Consider the following 15,951-nt stretch of genomic DNA (forward strand, 5'->3'; position numbering starts at 1 on the left):
CTTGATCCCAAGTCGGGTTCATTTATCTCACGAAATTTCGGATCGTTTTCTGAACCTGTATAAATTTCAAAACTAGATGAAAAACCATCCGTTCCACAGAGAACATACAATTTGTATCCCCATTTATGGGGTTTCGCTGGAAGATATTGCTTCATATGGTGTCGAGCTTTGGTGGCACATAGCTGTTCATCAATAGATAAATATTTTTGAAGAGGAACTGACTGAAATTTTCTGTTGAGTTCATCGACAATGGGCCGAAGTTTATGTAAACGATCATGATTAGGATGATCTCTTGGTACCATCAAATTATTGTCATTAAAATGTAAATATTGGCGAATTTTTTCGAATCTTTTTTGAGGCATAACTTATTTTATCTGGGGAAGTCCTAAAGCATTGGACCAGTAACTTCTAACGTTTGGTATTTTTACTAACGACATGTATATACAGACGCCAATATATTGTTTTATATCATTAGTAGTAAGCATCGCAGGTTTACTAGGATTAGTTTGTGTCGAATACAAATTAGATTCCGTGGTGATTTTTTCAAAAAGATTATCATCAAATAAATACTTAAAGAAGCTATAAGGTGTTGAGAGATTAAGAATATTTTCAGGAAGCTCAGATTTTCCCCTGGTCCTCGTTCAAAATTAAATTTTTCTTACGCCATATTATTTTTGAATACTTTTCTTTCAATTCTTGTGCTTCCTTTTTGGTATCTCGCAATGACACAGAGACAGATGGAGGATCGTCAGCATTATTCACGGAATTAATTTCACCATCTGAATACTCACTACTGGTTGATTCTTCTCGTTGTATTACAACTCCATCTTCCAATTCTACTGGCATATGTGAAACATCTAGGTCATCTTCGTCTAGTTCATCCAGTTCACCATCGAGCTCGTCCTCACTATCTGTCAAATTGAGGATTGCTTCCTCAAGTTCCTTTTGAGTAAGAGGTCTGAAGCGGTTAGACATGGCTAAAAACCTGCAACAAAAGTATATTTTGTTCAAGCACAAGCAATTCAAACATAACCCACAAATATTTCAAATAGTTACTCTCATGCGCAATGTGTCAGATATGTAACAACCTATTTCAATTCCATTCTCAGTGGAAATCTGACTAGTATTTGTTTTAAAAATAATGCATTGAAAAAAAACATACATACCTTATACAAAATAGATAAAACTGCAACACAATAACTTGTAAATAACACCCACAAAACTAAATTCTTTGTACAAGCTTCCGGACGTGCTAATCCTGTAAATGCCGATGCGAACAATATGGTCCGTTATTTCATTGGAAATAGCTTTAGACTAAATCCGACTTTATTATCATTATAAATAAGGTTGTAGCAGAATGTACACACTGCGCAGTGTAGTTTTAAACGTATTTAAATTTAAAATAACTGCTTTGAAATCGAGACGTGTCATATCTGTTACACCGTGTTAACAGTGTAGGGTTAATGCACCGATGAATCAAAGTATACTATCTAAAAAAATATTTATTTATTAATATGTATGATAGTTAAGTGTTTTATTGATTACATATCAATTAAAAATTCATATAGATAAACTCACACGAAACCAATATATCAAATATATACCAAAGTCATGAATTTGAGATTGGTTATTGTTTGTTCGTTGCTGTATGCTGGAAAAAATGGGGTAAGTTGTTTTTTATTTATTTGTAAAAAGTTGGAACAATTAGGAACTCGGTGAATTACTACCTCCCAATAGCACAGCCTATATACATAATAAATAAATAAATAAATAAATAAATATATATATATATATATATATATATATATATATATATATATATATATATATATATATATATATATATATATATATATATATATATATATAAGATTAAATCTTCTAGAAACAGCTGCGATCGCTTTGTTGAATTAAATGGCCAAATATATGACCTAGGAGGACAAACAGGTTAAAATTCCCGTGCTCGAATCGGTATCAATAAAGTGTTATGAATCATTTCCGCCTATCCCAGCCTTCTTAGACACTTGGGCTGATATAAATTCAAACTCGGAAAGTCCAACGAATGTCTCCTAAAACTTCACCATTACAGTGGTTAGCGTACAGAGGCGTCACCTGCTTTGGTGGCCGTGAACGAAAACGATATAATAATATCGTATCATTTAAGCTTAAAATCTTGTATTATTTATTTTATTTTGTTGTAGGCCATTTTATCCCCTGAAAATGGAGCAGCAGCTGAGCAAGATGAGTTAATAGTTGAATTGGAAAATTTAGGCAAACTCCGTGGGCATATTCTTCAAAGTGCCGAAGGAAAAAGTTACTACGCTTTTCAAGATATTCCCTATGCAGAACCTCCTACAGGACCGAACAGATTTAGAGTAAATAATTATTATTAATTAAAATAACACGCTTGGCAACAGAAATAAAGTACTTAAGAAAATAATAAACAGATCTGTCAATATACGCAAATATCAACATCTTTCCAAAGGACATTTCTACTAGTTATTTTCAAAATCTTTTATCGTTTAAGGACACGCATTTTATTTTATACACCCATAAAATATTGATTATTCTCCATTCACAAATTGTTGAGAGCACGAAATGTGCCTCAAACTCATAAAACGGTCGTAAATCATAGGCGTTCCTAAGGTGTTTATTCATTAAATAATAATATAATATTTTAATACTGTTATATATAATATTAATAATATTTTAATACTAATATATTTAGCAAAAAAAACAATTAAAACTTTCATGGCTAATGTTGGTTATTATATTATATTAATAAAAATAAGAATTTAACCATTAACAATTTTGTAAATAAGAATACCTTATCTCTTTGGATATTTCAATACTAATCTTCGCGTTTAATCACTTTACTAGAAAACCTGGAATTCATATCCGATGGTACTATTTGTTGCAAGATAATTAGGATGGCGGCTTTGGCCATGTGCCTCGTCTATTCAGTTTATATTCGAAACTTAACTTAACTGAAAGGGCGAAGTTATTACGAACGAAAACAATTTTTTTGTTTAGTACGTTTTTGATCGCATGTAATTACGGCTCGTCGGTGTTTCCGCGTCTACGGTAGTAATTAGCGTCTCGAATATTTCTTTTGCGAATTATATGCAGTGCGTGAGTGATTTTTTATCCCATATACCTACGAACATATACGTACCTTTCGCTCGTGCTCGTTTTGTTGGATTGTTTGTGATGGCTTCATCATCGACATCATCAAGTTTTACACCGGTACTGTTGCATATAGTCAGTAAGTCTGTCTATTCACCAAGAGAGAAGACTATTGTCCTGAATGTTCACGATGCTCTGGTTTCTCAGAATCCCACAAACACTGTTCGCAACATAGTCGAAAGTTGTGCCAACATGACTGGCTTAGGAGAGTCAACTATATAGGTTCCTATCAGAAAGAAAAAAACACGGTATAGCTAATCCAAACACAAACGAATACTTAAAGAGATGGAAAAAGATTATTGAAATTAATGAATTTGCGAAAATGGTATTCGAAGAAAATTCATGGATTTTTTTTTTTCAAAAAAGAAATACCAAACCTAAACAAAATTGCCATTACCAGGAGGAAACGTGGGTAAACTCAGGTCATACTCTAAAAAATTTGGTCAGATAAAAATATATTAAGCTCCAGGCAAGAAAATTGCCATTACCAGGATGAAAACGTGGGTAAACTCAGGTCATACTCTAAAAAATTTGGTCAGATAAAAATATATTAAGCTCCAGGCAAGCCTTTATGGAATGTTGGTCTACTGGTATCTCCCCACCTTCTGGTAAAGGCAGTAGATTAATAATTTCTCACATTGGCAGTGAAAAAGGATTTGTTAAGCATGGGTTGTTGGAATTTCAGTCCAAAAACAAAAAAGACTATCACGAGGAGAGGACAGCTGATGTTTTCGAAGAGTATTTTGAGCAGATGATTAAACACATACCACCAAATTCAATTATCTTCTACTTCACGTGCCATCTCCGCGACGGAGGTTGGCAATCATCATGGCTATTTTGATCTTAGATGCTGCTTCTCTGAATAGTTCAATTGGTGTGCATCCGTACCATTCCCTCAAGTTACGCAATCATGAGATTATTCTTCTTCCTACACTTCTCTTGCCGTGGATTTTCCCTTGTATAATCAATTGAAGTAGGTTGTATCTCTCATTACGCATAAATGCCCCAGATATTGCAGCTTTCGTGTCTTGATGGTTTCCAATATTTCCATTCTTTTGTTGATTCTTCTCATGACTTCGTTGTTTGTTACATGCTCGGTCCATGATATCTTCAGGATTCTGATTCAAATTCAATTATGGTATTAGATAATGCACCTTATCATTCACGACTAGTAGAAAGACTTCTAACGAATGCGTGGAAGAAACAGGATATTCTTGACTGGCTGCGGAATAAGTATTTGCCTTACGAAGATGGAATGGTAAAAGCAGAACTTTTAAAAATTGCCCGGCAACACAAATCTAAGTTCAAGAAATACGTAGTTGACAAAATGGCGGAAAGGCGAAACATCACAGTCATTATACTTCCACCCCACCACTGAGAAATAAATCCAATTGAACTCATTTGGACACAAATGAAAAGTTATGTGGCTAGAAAAAATACGTCATATAAAATACAAGCTGTACGTGAATTGTTATACGAGTCTTTACAACATATTACAGAACAAAACTGGAAAGATGCAGTAAGACATGTAATAGAAGAACAAAAAATGTGGGATCTTGATAACATAATTGATGCGACCGTAGAGACACAACCGCTAATTATTAACCCTCAAGACGACTCGGATTCCGAAGTTGATCCTATTTATTTTGAATTTGAATAGTTTTCTAATCGTAATTATATAAGGTAAGTAATAGTAGTTGTAATCGTAAGGTATTAAAGGGGAAAGGCGCAAAATGTCGCTTGTCAAAATGTTCATTGTGTTTTAAATGTATCCATTTTTTTTTTCAAATCCTGAGAAAACTAAAAAGCATTTTTGAAAATTTAAACGCAGAATGAAATATTTATTAGATTAAATAAAAAGTTTCTTTTGCATGCAATATTTTCAATTAAAAATTATACTATATTTTCTCTTTTATTTTCACCCCTGTTACATAACATATTAAAATAAACATTGTAGAAGTTTTCAGGGACTTTCTGCCCTCAGTAATATTGTAATCTTTCATTCTGCGTTTAAATTTTTCAAAAATATTTATTAGTTTTCTCCGGATTCGAAAATAATGGATACATTTAAAACACATTGGAAATTTTGCCAGGCGACATTTGGCGTCTTTCCCCTTAATTAAATAAATGTATCTTTTATAAATGGCAAGAAACTTTTTATTTTTGAATAAAATAAATAAGTTTTATTAAAAAATACAATTTACATAAGTACAATTTAAAAAATATATTTATTTAGTTCAAATAAATGTTTCAATCATATACTCTACGACACTGGTCGGTCATCTATAACCATTAAAAATATATTCTAAATATATATAAACCTATTCAAATACCCTCGTATTAGGATAATAAGGTATTGTATTCCTTCAGATACAAGGTGGGTTAGTCGAAAACATCTTAAACCGTCAGTTTCGGGTTGGTTTTTACTATTATATCGTATTACCTATCCTCTCTGTATTTCAGTTTTCTAATTAGGGTTAAACTTGTAGTGAGCTATCGACAAATTGTGAACCGAGTGTAGATGATATATACTGTTAGGATATTTCCAAAATAAGAAAAAATATCACATAAACTGTATAATTTTTTGAAATTGTTCCTCTTCTCCTTTAATTAAGATATATCGTCTGTTTTTTTTTCAGGTTGTCCCTAATACTGTTAATATTACCATTCTATGTCTCTAGGATGACCTGTGATTTTCTTCCGTTTGTTGACTTGTTTTGGGTTATTTTAACTTTTTACGATGCCATTAATGTGTCTGTTTTATCCTTTATTTGTATCATGCACTCACATATTTATGTTGTCTATCTTGCACATATGTATAATCTCATTATTTTTTATTTTGTCCAAAAATGTTTTTCCGGTTGCTCTTCTTAAGATGTTCAAGTAGATGTACTACAGGGTTCTGAGCACATCCCCTAAATCGCAACCCCGGCCGTAAATGCCAAACGGCTTACCGTAGGATGACGTGTGAGGTATCGTTGGAAAGAGGATGAAAAATGGGGTTGAATGCAGTATATGCCGTGCGCATCAAAATATGCCAAAAGGGCATTACGTCATATCTTCGTTTATATTGTCCGATCGTCACGTACGAGGGCTCGTTGGAACGGACAGGAGGTACCGAATACGTTGAGACTAACTACTGTTAGTTATAAGATCTCTTATCCCTATAATCCCTACGTTAAGCCGTTTGGCAGTTACGACCGGGGGTTGCGATTTTAGGGCTGCGATAAGACCGAAAATTTTTATGCTAAAAAAAAAATTAAATCAGTAAAAGGGCAAAATACTACTTTACCTTTATATAATATATGTAGCTAATAAATAGCTATTTGGAATAAACTTACCATTCACAATACACTGATAACAGTAATAATATAATGTATAACAGAAATAAAAGGAAGATATTTGGACCAACCCAATGCAGCGATAGTTCGTGGAGAATTAAAATGAACCACGAGCTGGATGAACTAATGCAGAGCGCAGATATTGTCAGATTTGTAAAATCACAAAGACTAAACTGGCTTGGTCACCTAGAAAGAATGCCAGATAATCGAGCTGTAAAAGTAGTCCAGAGATGGAAGCCCCAAGGAAACAGAACAAGAGGAAGGCCCCGTAAAAGATGGATAGACGACGTAGAGAGGGATCTTAAAACCATGAACATCAGGCAGTGGCGAAGGAAAGTATCCGACAGGGCAGAATGGAAGAACATTGTTAAGCAGGCCAAGATTCACAAAGGGTTGTAGCGCCATTAGAAGAAGAAGAAGAAGATAACAGAAATAAATTTAAAAAATCACACTAATAGGCAACTTGTCATTAAATTCGCAACAATCTTTCGGTAAAACTTACTCGCAAATCACGAAAGAAATCACAGAAAACACGTATAGATTTCGGCCCGAAATATTAATTCCCCGATAGTTTCGGGAAATCCTGATAATATCGGGAAATTCTCTACCGCCGCCACCGTTGCATGTAATAGCATCGGTTAGTGCCAGCTACGCACAATTTTGGTAATATTGTTTTTATTATACTAATGTATATTATACATCACAGGGAAAAGCCGCGCTCTATCTTATTAACAGCAACTATTTGGCCAATTATTTTTTTGCACTGTGCTTGCTTGGCGTTTTGATTTTATTTTTTTTTTGATATTTATATTTTTGGTAAATTTTGCCGCCCCCAAGCGAGCGCCGCCCGGGTACCATGGACTTCTTGGTGCCACGCACCTCTTGGTGCCACGCACCTCTTGCACCCCGGCTCGGCCCTGAAGCTATGATGAAACTGGTAAAAATTAAAAAAAATTGACAATAACAATGTACACCAAATTAAGGCTGGTAAGAACACTAATTTTTTACGAAGATAACAATTTAAGGTAATTGTTTGGTATTTTAGAATCTTTTCGTGGTAAAAGTAGAGCTACTATGTACTTTTACTTTACACCAGACTTTTGGATTTTATAAGACAGCGCAGTCATTAGATAGCTTTGGCAATCAATTTTTAATTTGAGAGCCAAAATGTTTGTACTGCTTTGTAAATATATCGTCTGCACCCAGAAAATTGTAGTTTTTCATGCATTGTTTGCAAAGAAATTAGCAAAAAAAGTCCTTTTTCTTCTAAATAACATAGAAACAAGTAAGAAGATTGATAAAGGATATAGAAAAAAGACACAAAAGGCATAGAAAATCCCTTATAAAATGAGATTTTGTAAAGTTCTTTTTGTTAATTTGTTGATTCATTATTGCAAATATAGTTTAACAAGTTGATTTTTTGAAAATTATTAATAACTTTTTAAAAATTAAAACAAAATACTTTAATTTCGCGTGAGAATTATAGGTTTGCAAAAGTACTGAGATTTTCAGCTTATAAATATTAAAAAAAACCCGGAGGCATCAACATGTAGGAAGTTGATTTTTTTATTCGTACTTTTGGCATTTTTACACGACTTAAAAAAACACACAATGTCCAATTATTGTTTTTAGAATCCAAGTTAGCCCTCTTTTCTTACAAATATTCACAGCTACTTTGTTTATAAACCTTAAGAAATTTAAAAAGTACCAACTAAAAGATTAAAGTTCAAGTTTTGACAAAAAAAATTCAAAACGATTCCTTTAAAAATTTGCAATTAAGCGATTTGCATTTGCAATCGATTTTACTATTTTAAAATCTGAATTTATAACTTCAAATTTATAAAAGTCGCAATATCTTCGGTTCTAATCAACAAAATTTGATGTTTTTCTTTAATTTGAAGAACTTTGTTGCATAGATTATAAAAATGTAATTAGATAATTTTTTAATTGTTTATTTAACCCAGTAATTTATTTAAAACATTTAAAATGATTATTTATTTGGCAAAATTTCATTTTTTCTTATTATTTTATTGGAAAAGGTTATGAAATAATAGATAACTTAAATATTTGTGTACTATAGTTATAAATAATATCTTTTATTAACAATAAATTTTACAAAATTAATTTTTCATTTGAAAATCAAATCTACAGCTGTAAATTTACTTTAATGATGCTTATTATTTATACAGTTACTTTTCTTGACTCAAAAACTTTACAAATACAATAAAAAGAGGTTTATAATAAAACTGATGTATATCAGAGATCTCTATAATTTAAAATTATTTTCGATTATACAGGGTCGACCAGAACAACGGAATGAACCACATTTTTGTTTTTTTTAAATAGAACATCTTATTAATTACTATTAAATAAAATTATATTAAATATTATATTAAAGAACATCTTATATATGAAACCATTTTTGAATATATTTTTTTAAAATATGAAAAGTTACTATAAGGTTTTATGCGCCTAAATTTAATAATTTTTAAAATATTTACACTTTTATTGGGAAACATTTTAATATTTAAAGGGCTGTGGATTAGGCTTTCAATAATAGGTAAAAAGCAATAGAAAAGTGTGATACTATTTATCCCAGGTGTTGTAAAACTTGACATAACCTCAAAAATATTTTCTTAACTCAAGCTAGTATTTTTTGTGAGCATAAAAACATTTGAGTTTTGTTCAAAGGATAATCATATCAATCTTTTAACCAATTAACTAAGATAATTAGAATATCTTGTCAAAGTTTTAGTTGGATGAAATTGTGCAGATTTTTTTCAACTAAAAGTCAGTCAATTGTACAACTCAAACAGCGATGCCAAGATAACAAAACATAATTTCCCTGACAAATCAGGCGATCACCTTTGTTTCAGAGAAAAATTTCCTTTATGTTTATGTTTCAATCCTTTATTATGGTTTCTTAAATAAATCTCGTTTTTAGCCCCCCAAACCCCATGGTGCGTGGGAAGGAGTATTGGATGTTACAGAAAATAAAAAAACCTGTGCACAAGTAAACGACCCAAATTCAGTTGAAGACTGCTTGGTTTTGAATGTATATACACCAGTAGTAAGTTGATTTATATCGCAATATACATTAAATATAAAGGTATGTCACTGCTCGTCATACAAAACACAATTGTTTATTTAGATTAACGTGTTTCAATAACTGGGATCATTGACACATTTACAATAAGTAATAACAAAATAATGAGTAATTATAAAAATACAATATTGATGGATTTTTTTGATTGGTTTTTGGACAGTCGCCACATTTAAGTTTGTATACACCACTGTGTATGTGATTTTTCTTTTGGATCTTGACAAAGATGACAAGAGCCACTTTGACAAGAGCCAAAAGCAAAAGCACTTATACAGTAGTGAATACAAACTTAAATGTGACGACTTGCCCAAAAACTTACATCGATCAAACTTGTAGAATTTTTAACAAACGGGTAGCAGAGCACAAGAGGGCTTTTAAAAATAGAAAAACAGATTCTATTTTCTCACTTCGCCTTCTAGACCATAATCACAATTTTATTGACTTATTTCAAATTATTCACCTTCAAAATTAAGGCCTTAAGCTATATTTATTAGAATCTATGGAAATTATCAAATTAAAAAATACAGACATAATTCTGAAGGGCCAACTTAAGATAAACAGTTCTCCTCTCCTCAACTTATTCACTTAGGCAATATGAAGTATAAACGCATACCAAGAATAGATCACTTGGGAAAGGCGCTCTGCCGAAACAGCTGTAGTGATGAAAAGTTTTCTATGTTTTATTGTTAAATGCCGTATTAATTAAAAATATAGCATTTAAAAACAGTTACGATGGTTCTATAGTATTTTTGTAATTATCATAATCATGCCAATAGGACATAGGCCTTCCTCATTTTCTTCCAATGGTCTCTACACTGAGTCGCTTGTAGCCAATTTTCCGCTACTCTTTTCACGTCAGCGGTTCATCTAGTCGGTGGTCGTTCTCGGCATCTTTGTAGTTTCTAGGCCTCCATTCCATGATTGTTGTCCACTGTTCATATTGTGTTCTTGCTGAGTAGTCTACCCACTTTAACTTAAGAAGAAATTAGCTTGTAGTCTGTGGCTGGTATAGAGCTCTTTATAAAACTCTCTATTTTTTTCCAGAATGTCCTGTTTATCTGTTGTTGCCTTTCCTGTTGTTTCTCCCTTAACTTGTGTATATATATATATATATTTACTTTTGTGAGTTGTCTTTTCATTATCTTTAAACCCTTGTTCTCTTCTACTGTTTAAGTAATTACATTAGTATTATATGTTCTTAGATCTTTCCTAATTCTGTGGAAATTCTTTTATTTATTTTTATATATTCTTCTTTGTTTCCCTTTTATTTTTCTTTTTGCTTTTGGACATTTGGTATCATTTTTCTTCCAAAATTCAAATTGTACAGAACAGCACCAACTGACGCCTATCTACAAATCATAACATTAGAATTAAAACATGCAATTAAGAACTCTAAAAGTTGTAGAGCGGCAAATCTGGACAAAATTCCAGTAGAGCTTATAAAAAAATTACAGTTAATGAAGTATTAAGATGCACTAGAGCATTAGACAAAACAGAAAACTTCTAAACACAGTAAAATAAGAACAACATCATACCTGGGGTACATACTTAGAAATGATAATAATTATCTCTTAGACGCAATGATGCAAGGAAGAAAAGCTGGGATAAAAGGCTTGAAAAAAAGAGCTCTTGGCTGAGTAGTATTTTGAGGCTGAGTAGAATAGATATTTTTCACGTTATGATTAAGATTATTAAAAGTGATCGCCAACCGTCACTCGAAGACGAAGCGCGAAGAATAATATTAATATTATCTTATTTTTTTTAATTATTGTTTTAACATATGACTTAAATTCATTATCTGATTAATGTTGCCTTTATCACAGTATTTTTTCTAGTATTTACCTCGTTTCCGGACATTAGATTTTAAAATAATAGTAATTCATTAGATTACTTATTTTGTAGAGAGCCAGTCCCGATAAATCATTGCCAGTATTCTTTTGGATTCATGGCGGAGCTTTCGTTGTTGGTAATGGCTCAATATTCTCTTTCAACCCAAAGTTCTTGATTGATTACGATATAATAATAGTAACAATGAACTATCGACTAGGTCCATTTGGTAAGCATACATAAAGCTCATTATTAAAATATACAAAACAATAACGTTCAAAAAGTGGATGTTAAACCAAAGTCGATAATTTCCTTCCAGGATTTTTAACAACACTTGACGAAAATATACCCGGCAATTTAGGACTCAAGGACCAACTTTTGGCCCTTAAATGGACGTATGATCATATTATTCGATTTGGAGGAGATCCCAAGAAAATAACAGTGGGTGGAGAAAGCGCTGGAAGTATGTCTGCCGGATTCCATTTGCTCAGTAAAGCAGCTAGAGGTATGTAATTTATTACAAAAAAATATTTTACAAAAAAACTTCTTAGAATGTGTCGTAAATTTATAAATCATTTTCAGTTTGTAGTACAGTCGTTTTACTGGTGATCTGTTTTATATTTTATTTTTTTGATTTTAAGACTTTAATAAAAACATTTAATTATGTAGTTCTCTCTATTTTAGGCCTAATTACTGGCATTATTCAACAAAGTGGGTCATCACTATCTAGCGTCTTTTATCCAACAAACGACAGAGAACTGGCATTTGAATTTGGAAAATCGTTGAATAATTCATTTACATCAACCAAATCAAGTGATTTGTTAGAATTATTACAACAAGCATCGTATTCAGATTTAATGACTCTAAATAATAAGGTAGATATTTATTTTTATTTACTATACCTACCAAATAGTGTTTTTTTTTATTTTACAAAATAGTCGCATCAACCTCTGAGGTTATTAGCGACATATATATACATATATAGATAATATAATTTATTTACAAATGTTAGATTTTGTTACAATTTTCTCCTAAGATTTCATTTGTTGATCCGATGATGTGGTTGTTCTTTCTCTGCAACTGGTATCTTAGGCACTCTACAAGTACATGCTTAACACTTAGTGGGATATTACAGTTTTCACCATGATACTATGATTAAGAAGATAAGATATTGCGCATAAGTCGTGACGTAATTGGAGAGTTGCACGTTCGTAATGTCAGTTTTTTGTATGTGCCAATAAATAATCTTTAATAAATAGTTTGGAGATATCCTTTTGTGTACGATTATTGTAATTATTAAACCTTTATTTAATATTATTATTTTGCTAATTGAATAATTTCGTCACAGAATGCATAAAAATCCCATTTAACTTTTACAATAATTTAAATTCTATTCTCCAATGACGGTATGCGCGAACATGACCGATTTTGTGCTACGGGAAGATCCTATCTTGGTAGTCATAGTATCATGGTTTTCACATAAAGTGGGATTAGTGTGACCAATTATGTGTCCGTGGGTAAGATATGTCCTAGACGAAGACGAGTAACAATGATTGGCGAGTTCTGTTGGGAATTTGAGATTTCCACGGTTTTACAAACGTTTTCACTTCGCGAAGTTTTGAAGTTGAACTGCCCCACTGGTTTTGCCACAGATTTTCGACTTTCATTTTAATAAATGATTTGAAATCGTTAAGAACTACATCTCTCACTTCACTCGCGGTTTCACTGTTCCTGAACAAATAGGAATTGTACAATAAGAGCATTGGATATATTACTGGAGATAAAATGAACGAGAGCTTGATAGATGGCCAGTATGTATATGGATTAAGGATGGTAGTTTATACTCAAGTGTAATATTTGGAGTAATGACAGCTGCCCCAACTCTAGTAGATGTTTTAGAAGCGTCTGTGTATATATGATAAGATTTAGAAAATTTTGTTAGTTTGTCGATGAAAGTATTTTTTATTAAGGAGTGTGTAGTATCGTTCTTTCTGAAGATATTTAACGATGTATCGGATTGAAGAATGCTTAATGTCCAAGGAGGAGGAATTTCAATGAAGTTGGAATGGGTATTTGGTATCGGAATTTGTAAAGTTCTAAGTCCTAACTCTTTCGTAGAATGGCGGTTTCATGTTCCTATTTTCAGTATATAGATTTTTAAAACGATCAGTAAATATGTTACTTATAGATGGATTGTTTGGATTAGAATTAGCAGAAAATGAGTATGTGAGAGATAAGTGCATTCTTCTCTATTTAAGTGATGGCTCTCTAGTTTCTGCTTGTAAACTTTCTGTTGGGCTGGTCCGAAATGCTCCTGTAGCTATTCTTAATGCCGTATTTTGAATTACGTCAAGGTGGTGTAGTAAGAATTCTTTAGCAGATGCATATACTATGGAACCGTAATCTATTTTAGATCTAACTAGGGTTTTATACACATGGATTAAGCAGTTATAGTCAGCTCCATAGTTTTTATTAGAAAGAGTTGTCATGAGCTTAATTCCATTTTGGCATGTTTTTTTATTTGTAGAATGTGTTTTTTCATGTGAGTCTCGTATCAAAAATCATCCCTAAGAACCTAATGTCATCGGCATAATTCAGGATTTGGTTACATAATTTTAGTTGCGGTTTAATCGTATCACGTTTCTTTGAAAATAACAAACACTTTGATTTGCTGAGTGAATGAGGTTTGTAAGTGACGCTGTACTGATGAGATGTTTTTTCCTGAAGATACTAATACCAGATCATCCGCATATAATCTGCCACGAACTAAGCTGGAGTTTGATGCTACAATATTATTCATGGCAATTAAAAATAATGTTGTGCTTATTACAGACCCCTGAGGGTTGCCATTAGCTTGAAGTCTTGTTGAAGATGTGCAGTGGTTGACTCTTATTTGAAAATTGCGTTGTTTAAGGAAATTTGAAATGAAATTAATATTCCAAGTGTCTATGAATACTGCAATAGTTTCCTGCTTGTTCGCTAAAGATTCAAGAATATCAGATTCTAAATTAATGAGGTTATCAGTAGTTGTTCGATTTTGTCGAAATCCACTTTGCTCGTTAACCAGGAGGTGATTTTCTTCTAATATCCATAGCAATCTTTTATTACCTATTTTTCCATGACTTTGCACATTACATTGGTGAGAGAGATGGGTCTATATAAGGAAATTTTAGTTCGTGCATTGTTAGGTTTGAGAATAGGTATAATTATTGAATCACTCCAGAAAGTTGGAAAGACATTATTTAACCATATTCGATTGGAAATTTTTAGAAGAGTACACTTAGCATTGTCTGGCAGTTTCTCCAAGAATACTAAAGGTATATTATCGGTTCCAGGAGAAGAGTTTTTGTAGTATTAGGGCAAAGTTAAGTTCATCTAAGGTTAAAGGAATATTGAAGGAACCATTATCTCTATCTTTACAATCGAGCTGTTGTTTTTCTGTGATGATTTTGTGTTGCATAAACTCTTCGGAACAGTTGCTATTGCTGAAATTTTTTTCGAAGTGTATAGCAAAAGTATCAGCTATTTCGTTAGGTTTTGTTATTACATTAGTATTATGAGTAATAAAAGGCACTTGGTAAAATTTGTTTTTTCCTGATATTTAACGAATATTGGACCAGACTGTACATAAAGGTGTTGTACCGTTTATATTTGAGACAAATTTCCTCCAGTACCAACTAGTGTTGAATCTGTATTTTTAGCGTAATCTGCGAGTTGATAAAACGGTTTATCTATAAAGGGGCTTAGCAATGCTTCCAAAATCTTTAATAAATTTTTGGTGATATGAACATAGTCTAAGAAAACTTCTAATTTCTTTTTTCTTTTCTAGTTTAGGCCAGTCTTTAATAATTTAAATCTTCTCTGGATCAGTTTTAATTCCTCTTACTGAAGCGATATGTCCCAAATAATATGGCCCTCTTCTTCTTTTTGTTTACCCTTTTCTTTTAGCTCTTCCTCTTCTTTTCTACGCTTCTCCTTTAGTTCTTCCTCTTCTTGTCTACACTTCTCATTTTTAAAAACTATGCGAAGGGTCCGGGCGTTTCTTTGTCAAAATCACTAGATTTTGTATTGACCATTAACAATATTACTAAATATTTCTTTGATTCCACAGCTGTTACCAATATTACATTCTTTTAAATCAACTTTATTCGAAACACCAACAATATTACATATTAATAATAATAACTCAATTACAACTACTGTTCTAAACTGTCAAAATCATCTTTTTATATATTCACAAAGAAACTAAGTTCCTGTAGCTGGCTGTATACCATGTATCACAAAAAATTTATTTAAAAATCCTTTATAAAAAGTATATAATTAAAACAACCAATCAGGCTACATCACAAAATGTTTTCGGAATCTATATTCCATCGTCAGTGTGTCTAAGTGTACATGTTTTGAGCCACTAAACATTTGAGGAAAAACTCGTTAAATGTTTTAAATTTGAATTTAAGTTACATTTATTATTCAATCTTCGCTTATCCACTGCTG

General features: G+C 32.1%; 1 protein-coding gene across 2 annotated transcripts in view; it reads left to right on the forward strand.

The window, feature by feature from the left end:
* The first annotated feature begins 1,457 nt into the window (after nt 1–1,457).
* Nucleotides 1,458–15,951, forward strand: part of LOC140447322 (para-nitrobenzyl esterase-like) — a 28,631-nt gene continuing 14,137 nt past the window's right edge. The window contains exons 1-6 of one of the 2 annotated variants that reach the window (XM_072539919.1): nt 1,459–1,665; nt 2,202–2,375; nt 9,472–9,597; nt 11,533–11,686; nt 11,777–11,962; nt 12,142–12,332. In XM_072539919.1, coding sequence (XP_072396020.1) covers nt 1,612–1,665; nt 2,202–2,375; nt 9,472–9,597; nt 11,533–11,686; nt 11,777–11,962; nt 12,142–12,332 — 885 coding nt within the window. In that variant the 5' untranslated portion in view covers nt 1,459–1,611. Of the gene's footprint in view, nt 1,666–2,201; nt 2,376–9,471; nt 9,598–11,532; nt 11,687–11,776; nt 11,963–12,141; nt 12,333–15,951 lie in introns of both variants that reach the window. The other variant, XM_072539920.1, reaches the window with a different exon arrangement.

This window comes from Diabrotica undecimpunctata, chromosome 8 (assembly GCF_040954645.1).
Source record: "Diabrotica undecimpunctata isolate CICGRU chromosome 8, icDiaUnde3, whole genome shotgun sequence".
Classification (NCBI taxonomy): domain Eukaryota; kingdom Metazoa; phylum Arthropoda; class Insecta; order Coleoptera; family Chrysomelidae; genus Diabrotica; species Diabrotica undecimpunctata.